At 42.5% G+C, this 20,634-nt stretch overlaps 1 protein-coding gene across 2 annotated transcripts in view; it reads left to right on the top strand.

Moving 5' to 3' along the window:
• adam15 (ADAM metallopeptidase domain 15) overlaps window positions 1-15,321 on the top strand; it is a 29,290-nt gene extending 13,969 nt beyond the window's left edge. Inside the window, exons 19-22 of one of the 2 annotated variants that reach the window (XM_023988907.3) lie at window positions 170-329; window positions 1,396-1,510; window positions 11,116-11,273; window positions 11,432-15,321. In XM_023988907.3, the coding sequence (XP_023844675.3) occupies window positions 170-329; window positions 1,396-1,510; window positions 11,116-11,273; window positions 11,432-11,498 (500 nt within the window). In that variant the 3' untranslated portion in view covers window positions 11,499-15,321. Of the gene's footprint in view, window positions 1-169; window positions 330-1,395; window positions 1,511-6,798; window positions 6,963-11,115; window positions 11,274-11,431 lie in introns of those variants that run through there. The other variant, XM_070443950.1, reaches the window with a different exon arrangement.
• The last annotated feature ends 5,313 nt before the right edge of the window (window positions 15,322-20,634 follow it).

Genomic DNA, 20,634 nt, shown 5'->3' with positions numbered 1-20,634 from the left:
TGCACAACTTGACTGCACTCATAGATATACACTCCTTATCTTAATCAAATCCTTGAGAAATTGGGACACCGTATCAATAAAACTAGGATGAAATAAGTAACATGCACCCAGCTTTAATTCTATGTCTGCCATGTGATAACCAAGACCTCAATTTTTTCTGTATCTCCAGGATCTGACCCGGCACGTGTGGCCTTGCTGGTCATCTTCCTCTTCGTCCTGCCAGTGGTTCTCCTCTTCCTCGCCCTGCGTTTCCCCCGCTGTCACCGCAACCTGCCCTGCCTGGGCACTACCAGCCCCTTCCACAAGGGCACCGGACGCCAACAGAGCCGGTGAGAGCCCTGACCCAGGGGACACCAGCTGTGTTCACATATTAGTTACAATGTTTATATAGTATGTATATGTTTGCGCAGTGCAGAAAACCGCTATCAGTATGGACAGAATTTCGGCCATAGTGTTTTTTTAATAGCTATAATGGAATGAAAGGGGCTATAGCCAACTAGAGTATGTGCAAGTTTGAAACCTTGTGCATGTCCAATTATCTTGCACTTCATCAATCAATGGAGGTCTGAGTTAACTGTGTTTTTCACCACTCATAATTCAGTGGGGTCAGTGAGTCCCATAGTGAGAGTTGGGGCTTGGTGTTTGCCGTGGAACAGGCTAAAAGGTACTAAATGTTAAGGGTAGAGTAAAGCCATGGAATTAGTTTCTAGCTGCTCAGTTCTGGGGTGTCTCTTTACGACGAATCGTTACTGAAGTGCAACGTTAATGCTTAGTGTTCCATATAACACCCAAGAGTGTCTCTAGTTTGCAACAATATCTGTGAATGTTGGTCCATATTAAAATAACTCACTATAATCTAAAGAGAGAGAGAATTTGATTGATCAGTTTTAGTTCAACATATGTTTTTTGAGTAAACAGCTCAGATACTAGCGATGCACTTTAAGTAGGATGTAACGACCAACTAAATGCTACGAAGGCTTTGGGAAACTCACCCCAGTTTAGTTCCCCATTTCTTCAATGTTTTAGATAAGACTCCTTTAGAGCCGGTTTCGTGGATAGTGATGGTGACCATTCTGTAGAGTCTCAGTTCTATAAGCTTATTTTGAGTGTTACTTCTGTCAACCTCATTTCTACTTACACTGTACCACTGCAATCACCTCTGACTCTTCAGAACTGATTATTCCCCAAGGTTGTAATATCATGTATATTAACCAGTGTATTGTAATCAAACACCCATTCTTTGAGGGCTGGACCAGTGTTATAGAGAAACATAATTCTTAACTCTTATGACAGTGCTCAGCTTACTATTTGTAACGCTTCAGCACCCCCATTATTGAAATTGTGGTATGACCTTTATGGTAATGTGTTAGTGTGTTAATATGTGCTGTCTCCCAGGACCCCGGCCACCGAGCGAGTGGATGCTCGTAACGGGGAACAGGTCCAACCTCTGAGGTACCACTGGAGCCGCCAGAGTGACATCCAAATGACCCCGTCGCTGCCTTCTGAAAAGGTACCACGATGACCCAGCCTGGCCTTCCCTGACTGTCACTCAAATAGTTTTCCCACCTACACTGTTCCTATGTGCCCTTATTACAGGTACATGGAATCGATAACACTGACTTTGTTGTAATAATATTAGCCATTTAGCAGACGTCAATCTCTCTGAGTTGACCCACATGAAAAAATACTACAGTTTACTATAGAATACTATAGTACATACTATAGAATTCTGTAGTAAACTGTAGAATAGGGATTAACATGGGTAATCGAGATCCCTTGACTGACCCATGAATACACATTTCCCGAAAAGATTAAATGACAACACCTGGAAAATTACAAAAATGCTCCCCAATGTTGGCACTAATGCAATTCCACAAAATACACAACATGCGCAGCATCAGATTAGCAAAATATTTAATAGCGCATTATCCAAACAGGTTGTCGCATGGTAGCCTTTAGTCTAGCGTATTTACTTCACACAAAGTTGCCATAAATTCAAAGTACACTCGTAATTGCCACTGCTGGAATGCACACGCGACCCGAATGCAGTTAATGAACCCTACAGGAAAACCCTACAGTATAGCCTATAAAACATGTGCCTCTTTGAGCTGTCATTGACTCTTCAGTGACTCATCAGACAGTCACAAATTTAATAGGCCTATGCACAATTTATTACATAGTCATCTCTGTCACAGGCATGAAGTCTATGGGTAGGGATGAGGGGAAATTATATATTCTCCTGTCCTAAAGCCTAGGCTATTTTCTAATCCAAAACCCTGACTCCTGTCTTGCATGAACATTCCTAACTTTATTCTGTAATCCATAGGTTGTATTATCAAAGCACGTCTCTCGCCTATGCATGTCAAAATACCGCTATAACATCTTCTCTGCGCTGTCTCTTTGATATTTAAACTATTTCCACTCTTCATCTCCCTGTTATTCTTGAGCTGATCTGCTATCCGTATGATCATTAACTCGATTTTTGCCAAAAAGAGGAGACATTCTGTCATTCGTTGAAGGTTATCTAGCAAGCTTAGCAACTTTGGTCATTTGACTTTTTTGTTTGACTGTCGTTACAAAGTTTGAATGATTCAAGAACTCTATACTCTGGGCGCGCTCTGTGTCTAGATGGCTTTCCGCTGAAATTTGCTGAATTAATTGAGGAACGTAAGGCTCAGAATTTATGAACGGCCTGTTTCGCAATTCACAACAATGTCATTGGCGATCAAAGACAGTTACTCTATCATTACTAAATATCAGTTTAATTTTCTCTGAAATCTTTACTCTCTTATTTGTGGAGAACCCTGGCATAGTGACCATATCTTGGTTTTAAACTCTTTAAATGGGCACATCTGATTTTTTTGCTATTTACCAGAACGTTCAGTATAAATATGAATTATTCCCAGTATTGAAACTTGTATGGAAAATATGAATCCCTACTGTTGAATACTATGCTACACACTGTAGTATCCCTCGATCGTGTAGTGTTTACTATATAATTTTGTAGTATGCTGTAGAATACTGTACTACACACTGGTATTCCCCTCTATTGTGTAGTGCTTACTATATAATTCTGTAGTGTACTATAGAATACTATACTACACACTGTAGTATACCTTAATCATGTGTAGTAGTTACTATAGAATTTCTACCTACAGGTTATGGAAATGTTTTAGTATTTGTCCAGTAAGATTCCTCAAGGACAAAGCCACCAATTCTATGTCAAAGATAATAAAACTAAAACACTATAGTAAATACTATAGTATTTTAGGCTTGGGCAGTATACCGTATACTGGGGTATTTAGAAATAGCCACAGGATGGTTTTTCAATACTGTCAATATCTTTGAAACTATTTATTTGAATTTTTTTATACATTTGAATATTTGTAGCTAATTTTGTAAGTAAGGTACCTGCAGTCAACTTGTGTAATACGTTAGGAGATAAAGAAGATTGCGTTCYTCATTTCACCTGTCACATTATTTTTCATTATGAAGTTTACTGGTAGTCACTAATCACATTGTGTTTGTTTACAAGCACACAATGACTAGAGACTGGAACCTTGTGAGTCACACACTGTTGCGCGGCACACGCCAGGTGATCTAGTTACAGTATGGAATTCATAACTAAATGTTTGACAGCTAGATATCTTATAACTATTAAGTTAACTGTCTAAAATATGCTCAAAACTCTGTAGTTGGGCATTTGGTTTGCTAATTTAGTAGCTAGTTATCTATTAGCCAGCAGATCCAAGCCGCTTGCTTATAGCTGCACTAGGGTCAAACAGCATTCCTGTGTAGATTAAAATGTACCTCAATCCAGGGATGAGAAATGTATTGTACTCCTAATTGTCCCATTGTCTTCACGGTGTAACAGTTGGGATAATGGGACAATTCGGAGTACAACGCATTTCTCATCCCTGGATTGAGGTACGTTTTCTGAGCCATATCTTGCACTGACTCCGTGGTGTCTTAATATACACAGGAATGCTGTCTGAACCTAGTGCAGCTRTAAGTCGGCGGGTAGAATTATCTGGCTGGCTGATTATCTAGCTAAGTGGTTAGCTTCTTGCAAAATCAGTATTGCTAACCTTTGGATTACAGAGGCTCAATGGAGTTTGAAAATAGCACCCCTTCTGTTCAGTGCCGGTATTACAGAATATCCCAGGATGGCACAAGGTCGGTATGACAATCTGGATACCGCCGAAGTGGAAGTTCTAACTATAGAAATACTACTGCATTTATACTATAGTAAATTGTAAATACTACAGTCATGTCCACAAAAACACTACAGTGAATACAATAGTATATAAATATAGTAATACTACAGTATTTACAGTGCCTTCAGAAAGTATTCAGACTCCTTGACTTTTTCCACATTTTGTTAGGTTACAGCCTTATTCTAAAATGTATGAAATTGTTTCTTTCCCTCATCAATCTACACACATACACACACACCCCATAATGACATTTTTGCTCATTTATAAAATAAACTGAAACATCATATTTACTTAAGTATTCAGACCCTTTACTCAGTACTTTGTTGAAGCACCTTTGGCACGATTACAGCCTCAAGACTTTTTGGGAATTGTTTAAGCTACAAGMTTGGCACACCTGCATTTGGGGAGTTTCTCCTATTCTTCTCTGCAGATCCTCACAAGCTCTGTCAGGTTGGATGAGGAGCGTTGCTGCACAGCTTTTTTCTGGTCTCTCCAGAGATGTTCGATCGGGTTCAAGTCCAGGCTCTGGCTTGGCCACTCTTTGGTTGGGTCGTGTTTCAGAGACTTGTCCCAAAGCCACTCCTGTATTGTCTTGGCTGTGTGCTTAGGGTCGTTGTCCTGTTGGAAGGTGAACCTTCGCCCCCGGTCTGAGAACCTGCTTCAGAGCGCTCAGGACTTCATCAAGGGATCTCTGTACTTTTATCTCACCAATTTTGTGGTATCCAATTGGTAGTTAGTCTTGTCTCATTGTCTACAACTCCCATACGGACTCTGGAGAGGCGAAGGTCGAGAGCCATGCATCCTCGGGAACACGACCCAACCAAGCCGCACTGCTTCTTGACACATTGCCAGCTTAACCTGGAAGACAGCCACACCAATGTGTTGGAGAAAACACTGTACACCTTGAAACCGTGTCAGCGTCCATACGCCCGGCCCGCCACAGGCGTCACTAAAGGGACAAGGATATCCCTGCCGGCCAAACCCTCCCCTAACCCGGACTTGAACCAGGATCTCTAGTGGCACAGYTAGCAACTGCGATGCAGTGCCTTAGACCATTGCACCACTCGGGTGGCCCTCTGTACTTTGCTCCCTTCATCTTAGCCTCGATCCTGACTAGTCTCCCAGTCTCTGCCACTGAAAAACATCCCCACAGCATGATGCTGCCACCACCATGCTTCAYCGTAGGGATGATGCCAGGTTTCCTCCAGACGTGACACTTTGCATTCAGGCCAAAGAGTTCAATCTTGGTTTCATCAGACCAATTTGTTTCTCATGATCTCAGAATCCTTTAGGTGCCTTTTGGCGAACTCCAAGCTGGCTGTCATGTGCCTTTTTACTGAGGAGTGACTTCCGTCTGGCCACTCTACCATAAAGGCCTGATTGGTGGAGGGCTGTATAAATGGTTGTCCTTCTAGAAGGTTCTTTCATATCGACAGAGGAACTCTGGAGCGCTGTCAGAGTGACCATCGGGTTTTTGGTCACCTCCCTGACCAAGACCCTTCTCCCCCGATTGCGCAGTTTGGCCGGGCGGCCAGCTCAAGGAAGAGTCTTGGTGGTTCCAAACTTCTTCCATTTAAGGATGATGGAGGCCACTGTGTTCTTGGGGACCTTCAATGCTGCAGAATGTTTTGGTACCCTTCCACAGATCTGTGCCTCGACACAATCCTGTCTCGGAGCTCTACGGACAATTCCTTCGACCTCATGGCTTGGTTTTTGCACTGACATGCCCGGTCAACTGTGGGACCTTATATAGASAGGTGTGTGCCTTTCCAAATCATGTCCAATCAATTGAATTTACCACAGGTGGACTCCAATCAAGTTGTAGAAACATCTCAAGGATGATCAATGGAAACAGGATGCACTCGAGCTCAATTTCGAGTCTCATGGCAATGGGTCTGAATAATTATGTAAATTAGGTATTTCTGTTTTGCATTTTTGTTGGCTCCAATGCTTCCCATAGTTGTCAAGTTGGCTTGATATCCTTTGGATGATGGACCATTCTTGATGCTTTGTCACTGTGGGCTATTGTGTGTAGATTGCTGAGGATTTATTTTAATTTAATCCACTGTAGAATAAGGCTGTAACGTAACAAAATGTGGAAAAAGTCAATGGGTCTGAATACTTTCCGAAGGCACTGTATACTATTGTATTTGTTTCATGTGGGGAGCTATGTAAGATTTGCCTGAATAAGGGGAGCATAAAGAAAATKTTAAAAAGCATCTAACACATTAACAAGGTCTACAGTAACTACACTGAACAAAAATATAAACACAACATGCAACAGTTTCAAAGATTTTACTGAGTTACAGTTCATATAAGGAAATCATTTTAACATTTTAGAGAAATAAGCTTTTTGTGTGTATGGGATATTTCTGGGATCTTTTATTTCGGCTCATGAAACATGGGACCAACACTTTACGTGTTGTGTTTATATTTTTGTTCAGCATATGTTCAAGAAACCAATTCATATTTTCTCAATCTGAGTTGTATATGTTCTGCATAAGTCTAATAACTAATTTACCCCCCAATGCATGTTTCCATTGGCTGTCAAAACCCTTTGCCTCCTGTTTTCTCCTATCAGGTTCAGGACAGACCTGCTCCGCCTACTAAGCCACTTCCTCCTGACCCTGTCTTAAAACAAGCCCAGGTAACCTGGCCTAGGCCTGTGAGGTGATGGGTAGCTTGAAAGATGCTTGTGTGTGCAATGCAATGAGATGAAATCTCTAACTTATCATTATTTATCTATAAGAATTCTCATGTTTTATAGAACTAACATTCTGTCTTTATAATAGTTGCAGTATTATAGCGAAGTCGTGTTTGTTCCTCTACTTTTTCCAAATATTCATCATTAGATAAGAAGGAAACGGTCAGCCCCCACCAAGCCCCTGCCCCCCGACCCCAGCCCCCCTAACAACCAGGTACAGTCAGAGGTTGCCATTAATGACGAGGTCTTCGTCCATATGTAGTAATAGTTGTAGTTGTTTTTGTTCAGAGCTGTGGTTCCAAAATTGATTCTCAAGCAATCACCCTTTTTGTATCTGTTTAGAGGGCCATGCCATCACACTGTTTCTTTAAAATGATTCTATGAGGGGGCCTCCTGAGTGGCGCAGCGGTCTAAGGCACTGCAACGCAGTGCTTGAGGCGTCACTACAGACCCGGGTTTGATCCCAGGCTGTGTCGCAGCCGGTCGCGACCGGGAGACCCATGAGTTGGAAAACAATTGGCCCAGCATCGTTAGGGGAGGGTTTAGCCAGCCAGGATCTATTTGTCCCATCATGCTCTTGTGGCACGCTGACTTCAGTCGTCAGTACTGTGTTTTTTCCAACAAATTTGGTGTGGCTGGCTTCCGAGTTAAGGGAGCAGTGTGTCAAGAAGCAGTGCGGCTTGGCAGGGTAGTGTTTCGGAGGACGCATGGCTCTCGACCTTCGCCTCTCCCGAGTCCGTACGGGAGTTGCAGCAATGGGACAAGACTGTAACTACCAATTGGATATCACGAAATTGGGGTAAAAAAAACAACATTAAAAAAAATATATTCTATGAGGATATGACATGTCAGTCTGAATGGAAACCTGCATGTACAGGGTGACTTAAAAATTGATGTTGAAAACCAACCACAGCATTACTTTGATTACTTAGCATTACTTACTGGCATGGGGGGGAGCATGTTCCTCCTAGTAAGCGCCAACAGTAGCCGCAGTGTCTAATTCTTAACAGGGGTTTAATTTGGACAAGATTAACTCTCCTGTTTAGATGTGTAAATCTGTCACTTAGCAAAAGAACCCTCCACATGAGCGAACTCTATCCCCAGCTTAGATCTGGAAGAGTAGCCTATGTGCTGAGACACAATGATTGAACTAGTTGACAAAAACCGTGGCTCCACACACCAGAGTTGTTAATCTCTTTATTTACAATCACTTTTGTAAATTGTGTGTCGAATCTTCTGTGATGATGCCTACAAAACACGGTAGGCATTATTACATAACATTCAAATCTTGAGCTACATAGTTAATTAGCTGACGCTCTAGAATCAATGTACACTGAGTGTACAAAACATTAGGAACAACTTCCTAATTTTGAGTTGCAACCCTTTTTGCCCTCAGAACAGCCTTGAATCGTCGGGGCATAGACTCTCCAAGGTGTTGAAAGTGTTCCACAGGGATGCTGACCAATGTTGACTCCAATGCTTCCCGCAGTTGTGTCAAGTTGGCTTGAGTGGGTGGTGGACCATTCTTCATACTCTCAGGAAACTGTTGAGCGTGAAAAACTCAGCAGTGTTGCAGTTATCGACCCACTCAAACTGGTGTGCCTGGCACCTACTACCCTGTTCAAAGGCACTTAAATATTTTGTCTTTCCCATTCACCCTCTGAATGACACACATACACAGTTCATGTCCCAAGGCTTAAAAATCCTTCTTTAACCTGTCGCCTCCCCTTCATCTACTGTATGTGGATTTAACAGGTGACATCAATAAGGGATCATAGTTTTCACCTAGATGCACCTGGTCAATCTGTCATGGAAAGAGCAGGTGTTCCTAATGTTTTGTACACTCAGTGTATATTCCCTACCACTCTTCCTCAAAAAGTATCTTATAGTCATTGGTCAAGTTTCTGATTTCTAACGTTTGGTCAGTGTGGGTAAATTCATCTCATCTGTATGGCATTGAGTAGCACTGGTGTCGATCATCTTTCCCTCTTATCATCTACTTCCATGATTGGAATCTGTCTTGTCAATAGTAACGTAATGGATACTATTCCATTACTTTAGAGTGCATTTGTTACCTGCATGGAACTGAGCATGATGGCGAATGAATAGAGGTAGCTGTCTCATCTCTGTGGTTTGCTAATAGAAATTATTTGTGTCTTTGACATCTCATTGCATGAGAATTCATCTGACGTTTGTTGTTTTTATCATACAAAAAGCGAATGTTTGAGTATTGTGACTACTCTGGAGTCTCATTCAGTTAGAATAGCTGAATAGTCCCTTTCCTTTGGTTGGTCTCTTCACCCCTCTCTCTCATTCTCTCCATCTATTCCTTCTGTTTTCCGTCCGTTATTCTAGCCATCGTTGAGTCGGCCGGCTCCTCCCACCAAGCCTCTACCCCCTGACCCTGTGCTAACAGGCAGCCAGGTACCAGAGTAGCATGTAGACATGGCTGCATGTGGGCATTGGGTCTGATTGGTTGATTYATGTGATAAGTGGGGTGGGTTGGTTAATTGATTGTGGAGGGATTTAATGGTTGATTGTGTGGTTAATTGATGAGTCTGTAGTTGATTGGTTGATTCGATGGATTTAATTATTTGAGACAATGAATCTAATCACACTAATCAAGCTTAGTTCAGAATTGTATTTTATTGCTGAATTTACAGTTATGTGCAAATGCAGATAAAAAAGTACTTCATATTCACTCCCTTAGACAGAAGTGGAAGTGGCTCTAAAAAGTTGGTTACAAAAGAATGCATAGCTAATCTATGGCTATAGCTAATGGCAATGTTAGTAACTATTTGAAAAGAAAAAAATATTTAGGTGAAATTTGCATTTTTAACTGCATTTTATTGGTGTTGATACTTAATTTGCATATTAAACCATGCTTAATATATTGGTGTAGTGTAAATACACTCACTGGTACAGCACCCCGTTCACGAAAAGGGATCGCTTCTACAGACAGCGTGGCCGTGGCTTTCCATATAAAACAGGCATCGAGACATTCAGTTACTGTTTGATTGAAGGTTAGAATGGACAAAATAAGTGGCCTAAGCAACTTTGAGYGTGGTGTGATCGTCGGTGCCAGGCGCACCGGATCCAGTATCTTAGAAACGGACGCCTTCCTGGGCTTTTCACACGAGTGTCTAGGGTTTACTGAAAATGTTGTGACAAACAAAACATCCAGTCTGCGGCAGTCATGTGGGCAAAAAAAGCTTGTTGATGAGAGAGGTCGAAGGAGAGTGGCAAGAATCGTGTAAGCTAACAGGTGGGCCACAAACAGACAAATGGCGCAGTACAACAGTGGTGTGTAGAATAACATCTCAGAATGCAAAACTCGTCGGTCCTTGTCACGGATGGGCTATTGCAGCAGACGACCACACTGGGTTCTACTCCTATCAGCTAAAAATAGCAAGAAGCGGCTCCAGTGGGCACGCTATCATCAACACTGGACAATCAAGGAGTGAAAAAACATTGCCTGGCGTGACCTACGCAGTCCCAGACCTTAACCCAATAGTGCATTTTCGGGATGAGATGGAACAGGCTGTTCGCAGCATGAATATACCACCGTCCAATAARCAGCAACTGCATGATGCCATCGCGTCAGTATGGACCAACCTCCTTGTGGAACGTTTCTGACACCTTGTGGAATGCCCAGAATAATTCAGGTTCTTCTGGAGGCAAAGGGGGGTCCGACCCTCTACTAGATGTGTGTACCTAATAAACTGGCCGGTGAGTGTAGTTTGCATCGTCCATGTACAATCAGGCAACCTTCAACACATCAATATCAGCAAGTCTCATAAATTATTTCTAGTACTATTGGCAGAACAGTTAACTAAACCAAAAGTTAATCAATTAAATCTACTTTTGGTCTAGAGCAGGGATGGGCAACTCCAGTCCTCGGCGGCCATAGTGGTCACACTAGTTCCTCATCCCTAGCAAACACCGCTGATTTAAACTAATTGCGTTTTTAAACTGAAGATCATTAGTTGATCATTGGAGTCGTATGTTAGCTGTGGCTGGGGCAAAAGTGACAGTAATCAGGCCCCCAAGGAATGAAGTTGGTCTAGAGCCCTCAATCTTCAATTGTCTTGTCTCTGTTACCTAAACTCTATGTGACGAGACGGCTATAATCAACAAAAATCATCCTGTGTCACACCTGGATTGTATTATATGTTTCTATTGTATTTTCTTCAGGCCCTTGTACCACCCAAAAAAACACCAGCCTCCAGGAAGTCCTTGCCTTCGGACCCCCCGTCACATCCCACCCATCCTGGGTACACTGCATCTGGTGCCCCCGTGCAACATGGAGCGAGTATAACTTCAGTTCCTCCTGTTGCAGCCATCCCTTCCAGGTACTTCAGTGGCTGTATTGTTCGGCTAAGTTGATGAATGTATAGATGTCAGATGAATGGGCAGATAGAGACATACAGTTGGTGTTGTACAGTATTGTAACAAAAGCTGGAGGTGACCTTCTTTTCTATCTTTCTATATCCCTCTCTCTCTCACATAGACGTGCCCCTTTACCTCCAGTACGGACGTCACAACCCAGAAAACCTAACTCGACACCTCCGATTTAACCACCAAAGACCCACAAAACCACTAGGATTCTCTTAAACCGGACAGCACAAATTGCACTGATTCAGCCAGGAGTTTTATTATGGAGACCCTTATAGGACGGCTCAGAACCCAGAAGTCTCCAAACGAAGGCTGCGTTTCACTCTCCCTGCCCCCCTTAACTATTTCCTGTTGTCTTCCTACTGAGAGACTGACAGGTTCCTTGGTTGGTTACCTGCCATGTTGGGACAGACTGGGACTCCGAGCAAAGCAGAGAAAGTCTGGAATGTTCAGTCGGGTTGATCCGTTGGCCATTGAGAAACTGAATGGATGTAGTTAAGTATCCGTCAAAGATGTAACACTTCCTGAAAACTGTCTGGCTTTTGACATTAACTGACAATTACAAAAACGGATGTCTACACAGAGGATAAGCTCAATGAAGATTAAAGGTAGGCCCAGTACTGGTTTTATGGCACTAGCACATTTGAATATGCTCTGTGATGCTTCAGAATAGCTTATTACTCTTCAAATTATAGGTTGAAGCCCAAGTCATCCTCCCAATCTGACTGTGGCCACCATTTTTCAGTATTTTATTTTAAGTGACTTGGCTAATGCAGGCCTCAGGAAACAAGTCCTGACCACCTCTTGGTCTCTTTCTGGAATAAAGAAGCATATCAACACTTTCATTCACCGCAATGATTTCTTTGATCTCCATCACAATGGTGTCATTGAGGGGGAGGACCTTGCATGCAACCCTCTGACTAACCCTTGAGATGAAATGAGAATAGTGTCACAGAAACTTTAGTTCTTGATTGCAGAGCTGTACAACTGTAAATACCATAGAATTGGAACTTGCCTACTAGTTTTAATTCTACAATAACGACTATTTAAAAGCCGAAGAGATGGATCTCTGGAGAAGTGAGGGGGGAAGTAGATTGAACTTTGTGAAACGCGAGGCCACTTCTCGAAGACTGACCTACGTTCTGACAGATCGGTTGCCTTTTTTGTACCTTTGGTGATCAGTTGTGCCGCACCAGTTTTGGCCGAAATGAGTTAAGTACACTCCTAGAATGTCTTTACATATTCAGGTGAATTAAAACCAAGCCATGGGATTCACTTCTTAAACTGGGGAAACGCACAGACTGAATGTACGAAAAAAACTATAGGCTCACACTTTACATTAAGTCACAGCAATGCCATGTAGTTACACCAAATATCATTTTCTCTGTCTTATTTCATGTAACTAGATTGGTAATTAATGTCAAACATTTTTTGTCACTTATCCTTTTAGTGCAATTCAAGCATTGTTATGTTCCTTCTCTGCAGTTTGAGTAACTACATGGTATAAGGGCAACTTAATATAAAGTGTTATGATGGTCTGAAATAAACCACAATATAAGTATTACTACTCCTGAAGTGGTGGGCCACCTGTACAGGGGCTGTACGTCGACAGGCAACAGTATTGCTTTTGCCTGCATGTCATGAAAGTATATTTCATTTCTAGTGAATGATTGTTGTTTTCTATGTCAAAACGTATATGTTTGTCTTCTATTTAATATTGGTTAAAGTGATGAATTCCAAGCCTTATGAGTTTTAAGTTAATAACATACTCTTATGAAGACCAAGTGGTTGAATTTGAAAGCACCCCAACGGCAACATGGCTAACTGTGTTTATACAGCAAATAGATGTTTTTGTGTATCAATGATGGCTTATTTAGTCAAAGAGAACGGCTAGCAGGTATGATAATTGAAATTGGTAACTGATACTCTTCATCCTGATTTGAAATCTTCCAATACTTCTTGGTCATTTGGATAAATGAGTACTGGTATGCAATATACACTGCTCAAAAAAATAAAGGGAACACTAAAATAACACATCCTAGATCTGAATGAATGAAGTATTCTTATTAAATACTTTTTTCTTTACATAGTTGAATGTGCTGACAACAAAATCACACAAAAATTATCAATGGAAATCAAATTTATCAACCCATGGAGGTCTGGATTTGGAGTCACACTCAAAATTAAAGTGGAAAACCACACTACAGGCTGATCCAACTTTGATGTAATGTCCTTTAAAACAAGTCAAAATGAGGCTCAGTAGTGTGTGTGGCCTCCACGTGCCTGTATGACCTCCCTACAACGCCTGGGCATGCTCCTGATGAGGTGGCGGATGGTCTCCTGAGGGATCTCCTCCCAGACCTGGACTAAAGCATCCGCCAACTCCTGGACAGTCTGTGGTGCAACGTGGCGTTGGTGGATGGAGCGAGACATGATGTCCCAGATGTGCTCAATTGGATTCAGGTCTGGGGAACGGGCGGGCCAGTCCATAGCATCAATGCCTTACTCTTGCAGGAACTGCTGACACACTCCAGCCACATGAGGTCTAGCATTGTCTTGCATTAGGAGGAACCCAGGGCCAACCGCACCAGCATATGGTCTCACAAGTGGTCTGAGGATCTCATCTCGGTACCTAATGGCAGTCAGGCTACTTCTGGCGAGCCCATTGAGGGCTGTGCGGCCCCCCAAAGAAATGCCACCCCACACCATGACTGACCCACCGCCAAACCGGTCATGCTGGAGGATGTTGCAGGCAGCAGAACGTTCTCCACGGCGTCTCCAGACTGTCACGCTTGTCACATGTGCTCAGTGTGAACCTGCTTTCATCTGTGAAGAGCACAGGGCGCCAGTGGCGAATTTGCCAACCTGGTGTTCTCTGGCAAATGCCAAACGTCCTGCACGGTGTTGGGCTGTAAGCACAACCCCCACCTGTGGACGTCGGGCCCTCCTACCACCCTCATGGAGTTTGTTTCTGACCGTTTGAGCAGACCACTGCACATTTGTGGGCCTGCTGGAGGTCATTTTGCAGGGCTTCGGCAGTGCTCCTCCTGCTCCTCCTTGCACAAAGGCGGAGTAGCGGTCCTGCTGCTGGGTTGTTGCCCTCCTACGGCCTCCTCCACGTCTCCTGATGTACTGGCCTGTCTCCTGGTAGCGCCTCCATGCTCTGGACACTACGCGGACAGACACAGCAAACCTTCTTGCCACAGCTCGCATTGATGTGCCATCCTGGATGAGCTGCACTACCTGAGCCACTTGTGTCGGTTGTAGACTCGTCTCATGCTACCACTAGAGTGAAAGCACCGCCAGCATTCAAAAGTGACCAAAACATCAGCCAGGAAGGCTTAGGAACTGAGAAGTGGTCTGTGGTCACCACCTGCAGAACCACTCCTTTATTGGGGGTGTCTTGCTAATTGCCTATAATTTCCACCTGTTGTCTATTCCATTTGCACAACAGCATGTGAAATTTATTGTCAATCAGTGTTGCTTCCTAAGTGGACAGTTTGATTTCACAGAAGTGTGATTGACTTGGAGTTACATTGTGTTGTTTAAGTGTTCCCTTTATTTTTTTGAGCAGTGTACATTACAAGTATTTCAGATCATTTGACTGTTAATTATTTTTGATGAATTACTAAAGTTGTCAAGGTTGATTATGAAAACCTCTAAATTGCGCAGGCATGCACATGTGATTATGCCTTCCGTCGGTCCATTTGATTTAGAATTTGTAAATGTCCTTTTTTGACCTTCTACTGACAATGATCTGTTCCAATGTTCTGAACACACTCTCCCTTTGGTTCTATTCATATGTCTTACATGTCTAATACGTCTGATTATCAGTATGAGAACACTCAGATGTAACATGAATTGTTACGAATTTTGCTCAATGCAATTATGGGATTGTCTTTTCAGGAGACTGTTCTACTTTGACCTCTGTCTGCAGTTTTCCTACTATCTCAATTGAGACGTTCACTGCTGCTGAGGGAAATAAAACAGACTGTGGAAAAGTGACTGGGTTTGTTGGCTGCTTAATGTTSCTCTTTTGTATTAACCTTTTGTGCTGACTTACCCTTCCACACAGGGATATCACAGCACTGGGTGTGCAACTAAGTTGAAACAAGACAGGGTGCTTGGGAAGGAGGAAGGGGTTCACTGGATGATGATGAGGATAATAGCTTGCATGCCAATTTGATCTAATACATTGAAATGCTTGCCTACAGTATTCTTCATCTCTGTTGTTGCTCGTGTCAACCCTTTTGGATCCATAAGTGTAGGTTTAGATGAAATGTCAAGACTGCACTACGCACCATTCACCCTTCCTTGCACACAGTTGTAGAAAGTGTGTTGTTCAAAACCTATGCTTGTGTCCTTAACACTAGAAAAACCAGGCCTCGAGGGACCCCACTTTGAGCCAATGAGCGGTCATTTTGACTGCAGTGTAATAAATATATGCTATCGGAAAAATTCGAATTTGTGTTTATGAAGGCCTTGGGTAACGTTAGAATACGGAAATTAGTTTTTCCTCTTTAAACTGCTTATAACACATTCTGTTCATGATATCGAAATGCTAACAACGTGTGAACTACTTATTTAGGAATAGTCAAAGACAGAGGGGGGGACTTACCTTAAAAATGGCAGAGATATTTACATTTTAAATGAATAAACAGTTAAAATGACTGCCTCTGTGCTTCTAGTGTTAATGCAGGAATATTTTGACAATCTTATTTAGAAAATATAGGTCTGCCAACCTCTGCCCAATGCATTTCCTCCCACAGAGGTGAGGTGATTGGTTGTCTTGGTCCACATTTCAGCCTACTCCATCCGTCCCCTGTACCCCGTCCTACTTCCCAATGACATTGACAGTAACCACAAGTGGGTCATTAGTGTAATTTTGTCAAAAAATGATTTCACCTAATTTTACATTGTGTCATAAAGAGCACATGTTAAGATGGTGCCGAAGAGGATGACATGCTCCTAACCAATTGACCCGCTCCGTTTTCGTTTACGTCATTTACCAGAGCGACTTACAGGAGCAATTAGGGTTATGTGCCTTGCTCAAGGACACCATTACCGATTGTTCACCTAGTTGGCTCGGGGATTCAAACCAGCAGCCTTTTGGTTACTGGCCCAAGGCTCTTAGCAAGTAGCCTGGCGGTTGACTTTTGTTTTTCCACCCACCACAAAACACCAGAAATGTCCAAAAAGAGTAGAACCAGCTCACATTTTTATGCTATGATTTGACTATTAAAGCCCTCTACAGACTAAGCCCTGTCTAGCCAGGAGGAGGGGGGGGGGTCTACTAAGCTAATATTGACAATTTGTTTAAGGAAGTCATACCAAGGATCCTTTAGATATTGATTTTGAATTTTAAACTCCTTGAAGTATCACAAAAAAGAATGAACAACTTATTGATGTATTCAGACCCTTTACTCGAGTACTGAGGTCCTGAGCACTCTAGAGCATGTTTCATTAAGGATCTCGAGACTCTCTGAGACTAGTCACCTTTACCTCAATTTTGACTAGTCTCCCAGTCCCTGCGCTGAAAAACATCGCACACAGCATTGATGCTGCCACCACCATGCTTCACCCGTAGCGATGGGTGGCAGGTTTCTCCAGACGTGACACTTGGCAATTCAGGCCAAGAGTTCAATCTTGGTTTCATCAGAACCAATTTTGTTCTCATGGTCTTGAGAATCTTTTAGGGCCTTTTGGCAAACTCCCAAGCGGCGTGTCAGGTGCCTTTTTACTGTAGGAGTGGCCTCGTCTGGCATCTACCATAGGCCCTGATGTGATGGAGGGCTGTAGACCGATGGTTGTCCTTCTAGAAGGTGTATGCCATTCGACAGAGGAACTCTGGAGCGTTGGTAAAGTGACCAATCTGGTTTTTGTCACTCCTGGACAAGGCCCTTCTCCCTCCTGCATTTAGCTCAGTTTGCCGGGAGGCCAGCTCTATGAAGAGTCTTGGTTGGTTCCAAAACTTAAGAATGATGGAGGCTACTGTGTGTCTTGGCGACCTTCAATGCTGCAGAAAATTTGTCCCCTCCACAGCATCTTGTGCCTCGACACAATCTGTCTCTGAGCTCTACGGACATTCCTTCGACCTCATGGCTTGGTTTTGGCTCTGACATGCACGGTCAACTGGGGACCTTATATAGACAGGTGTGTGCCTTGTCCAAATCATGCTCAACAATAGCTTTTTACCAACAGCGTCGACTCTATCAAGTTGTAGAAGAAACATTCTTCAAGGATGATTCAATGGCAAACAGGATGCACCTGAGTTAAATTTAAGTCTTATGTAAATAAGGTATCTGTTTTTTGTTTTTAATAAAATTAGCTACAATTTCTAAAAACCTGGTTTTACTTTGTCATTATTGGAGGTGGTATTGTGTGTAGATTGATGAAGGAAAAAACTTTATTTAATCCATTTAGAAAAAGGCTGTAACATAACAAAATGTGGAAAAAGTCAAAGGTCTGAATACTTTCCAAATGCACTTGTATATACTGTACTTCCATTCCTTTTTCAACTTGTACTGGGGAACTTTCAGATGAGTCTTGTGAGGCATGTGGGCATCCTGGAGCAAAAGTGTTTGAGACTCTCACCGTTCCACAGAGGGGTTATATTAGTGTGTAGCCCAAACTGTTCAGATGCTACAGAAAGATGTTGGCAGATTGGCTGTACCAACTTCCGACGAGTCCCAAGATGTTTGTGGGGGTTGTAGAGCAAAGCGGAGAACACCATCGTGAGAATCTCATCTTTCCATAGAGCGATCATAGTAGGCCAAACCGTTCAGACACTACAGACGATTTTGTGTGAAGACCGATTTTTGGGATGTTTCATGGCCTGACAAACACCGCTCTAGCTCTGTCACCTTTCGCAGTTGCGATAGATTGAGACGCATCCAATGCAACAGAAAAAACAGCTCTCTAGCTTAAATTGACAGATTTTAGGAGAGGGGTCCAGCTGCAACATCATCTCTCAGAGCAGTCATCCGTCAGGGTCTTTACAGTATGCTTCCACCTACTGTGATATGTCATCTCTCAGTGCAATGCATCTCTCAGGAAAATTTGAGTTTTCGAAAGAAGTGGACGTTTCGACAGGAACCATATAAGGAGAAGTGGGGTTTCGAAAGGTGCCACTGAAGATGTCGTTTGGGTTATCAGACGTTAGTCAAGGTCTGCAGAGATGACAGTAAGGAATTTCAGTTATGCAAAAAAAAAAAAAGTCTTCACTCACTGAGAGCTGTGTCTTTGAACATTACCTATCAATAGCCATGTACGTAACGTTAACTTTTTTTCATAAATGTAAATGCTAAAAACTGCATTCATTTTACAGTGTGTTATTTGTTATTTATTACTGAATATTTGAAATAATAATTGAAATATCAAGTCATGGCGGTTCTAGTAGTTATGGAATTCCATCACTTCTAGTGTTAACATGCTGACTAGACCGGGCAATCGCACGAATGTTGATTTTGTCCATCCACACCTGACGCGATCAGGACACGCAGGTTGAAATATCAAAAGAACTCTGAACCAACTATTCATTTGTGGACAGGTCGAAACATTGCCAGCTAATGTGTCCTGGGATATAAACATTGGGTTGTTATTTTACTTGAAATACACAAGGTCCTTTTTTCTGGATCTTTGTAAAATGTTGACCCCTTTGAGTCACACAAATTGTGTGTTCTCTACTCCGACAATTAATCCACAGATAAAAGGGGAAACCTAGTTAGTTTCTAGTCATCTCTCCTCCTTCAGGCTTCTTCTTCTTCTGTGTTATATGTCATCTGGCAACCAACTTTAAGGTGCATTACCACCACCAACTGAACTGGAGTGTGGACCTCAGTTCATCTTTCATTCACCCACGTGGGTATGTGCTCCTAAAAACCAATGAGGAGATGGGAGAGTTGCAGCACGTCAAAAGTAGAACCAAGCGCGCAAGTAGTTTGGATGAAATGATTTATTTATTTTGCAAAGCTCCTTCCTGCACATAATGCGGGCGGTGTGGTCAGCATGTAAGACTCTTTTCAAAAGCCCCACTTCTCCTTATATGGTTCATTTCGAAACGCCCACTCCTTTCGACACCCCTACTTTTCTTGAGAGGTGGACTGCACTGAGAGATGACATATCAGTAGGTGGCAGCATAGACCCTGAGGGATGACTGCTCTGAGAGATGAAGTCGCAGTTGGACCATAAGGGATATTATGCTAATTTGATTTCCACGGGGCTGCGGAAATTGACTAGGTTAAAGGTTGCAAGTCTTTATTCATATAAAAAGATCAGATTTATTGAATTCTCCATATTGTCTATATTAACGGGGCACTTTATTTATTATAACAGTCTTTTAAAATTCAATATTGGTGCACAATTTCTACTTAAAATATCAAAGAGGCGCAAAAGGCACTCTTTTTGTGGATCGACCCAAGTAAGGGTGATGACGAGAGGAAGAAATACGATGCAGGCCACAGCATTGCAACACCTTTTTCACAAGTGTGTAACAAAGCTCTCAGCACAGTCAGACTCACACACGTTTAATACGCACACTGTGCTCTTATGAGGAAGTCCTCTTCAACAACAGATCCTTCCACATCCTCCGCCTCAATCTCCATCTGTTGAGAGGAGCACCCCCGTCATGGCACATGGGAGCCTGGCCTGGTATCTCTCTGCTCTACTGGGGCTTCTCCTGACCCCTTCACTAGGGTTGGAGCCTCCACGGATCTCATTCCCCCTCGGTTAGTAGAACATCTGATTCTTTATTGTTTTGTCATTTCCATTTTTATATATTTGCATGTGTGTGTGAATCTTGCAAAGATGCAGCATTCAGGCAAGTCAGATATTATTTCAAGTTTATTTCATGTAAATATATAATTTGTCAGGATATAATATGACCAAAACACTTTCTCATGTTGAACTGCTGAGACATTTTCCAACTAGGCATAGCTTGTGGCTGTATGCACGTCACTTGAGTTTCAGTTTGTGCCTCTTCCTCTAAATCTTAAGGAAACACGATGGCACGATAGACATCAAGGCACATAACCTAGGCCAGGGGTTCCCAAACCTTTTCACTCAGGCCCTCCTTCCAGCATTGGGGAACATCCCGCTCTGCACGCGCTCCCACCACACTATTTTCTATGGGCCACGGAAACACTGTTCATGACACACACCTCTTTTGTTTGGTGTAGAGAACATTTAGCAGGTTTAAAGCTTATTTCCTGCAATGTTAACCCATTTGTCATGGGGTGAAGAGAAAATGTAGTATTTTTTAAAGCAATTTTCTTGCAATTCTATAGATTTTTGCCATGTCTAATGTGTATTCATGTGACA

Source organism: Salvelinus sp. IW2-2015, linkage group LG6.1 (genome assembly GCF_002910315.2).
Source record: "Salvelinus sp. IW2-2015 linkage group LG6.1, ASM291031v2, whole genome shotgun sequence".
NCBI lineage: Eukaryota > Metazoa > Chordata > Actinopteri > Salmoniformes > Salmonidae > Salvelinus > Salvelinus sp. IW2-2015.
Note: the sequence above shows the minus strand (reverse complement) of the source record. Positions and strands in the feature narration are given on the sequence as shown.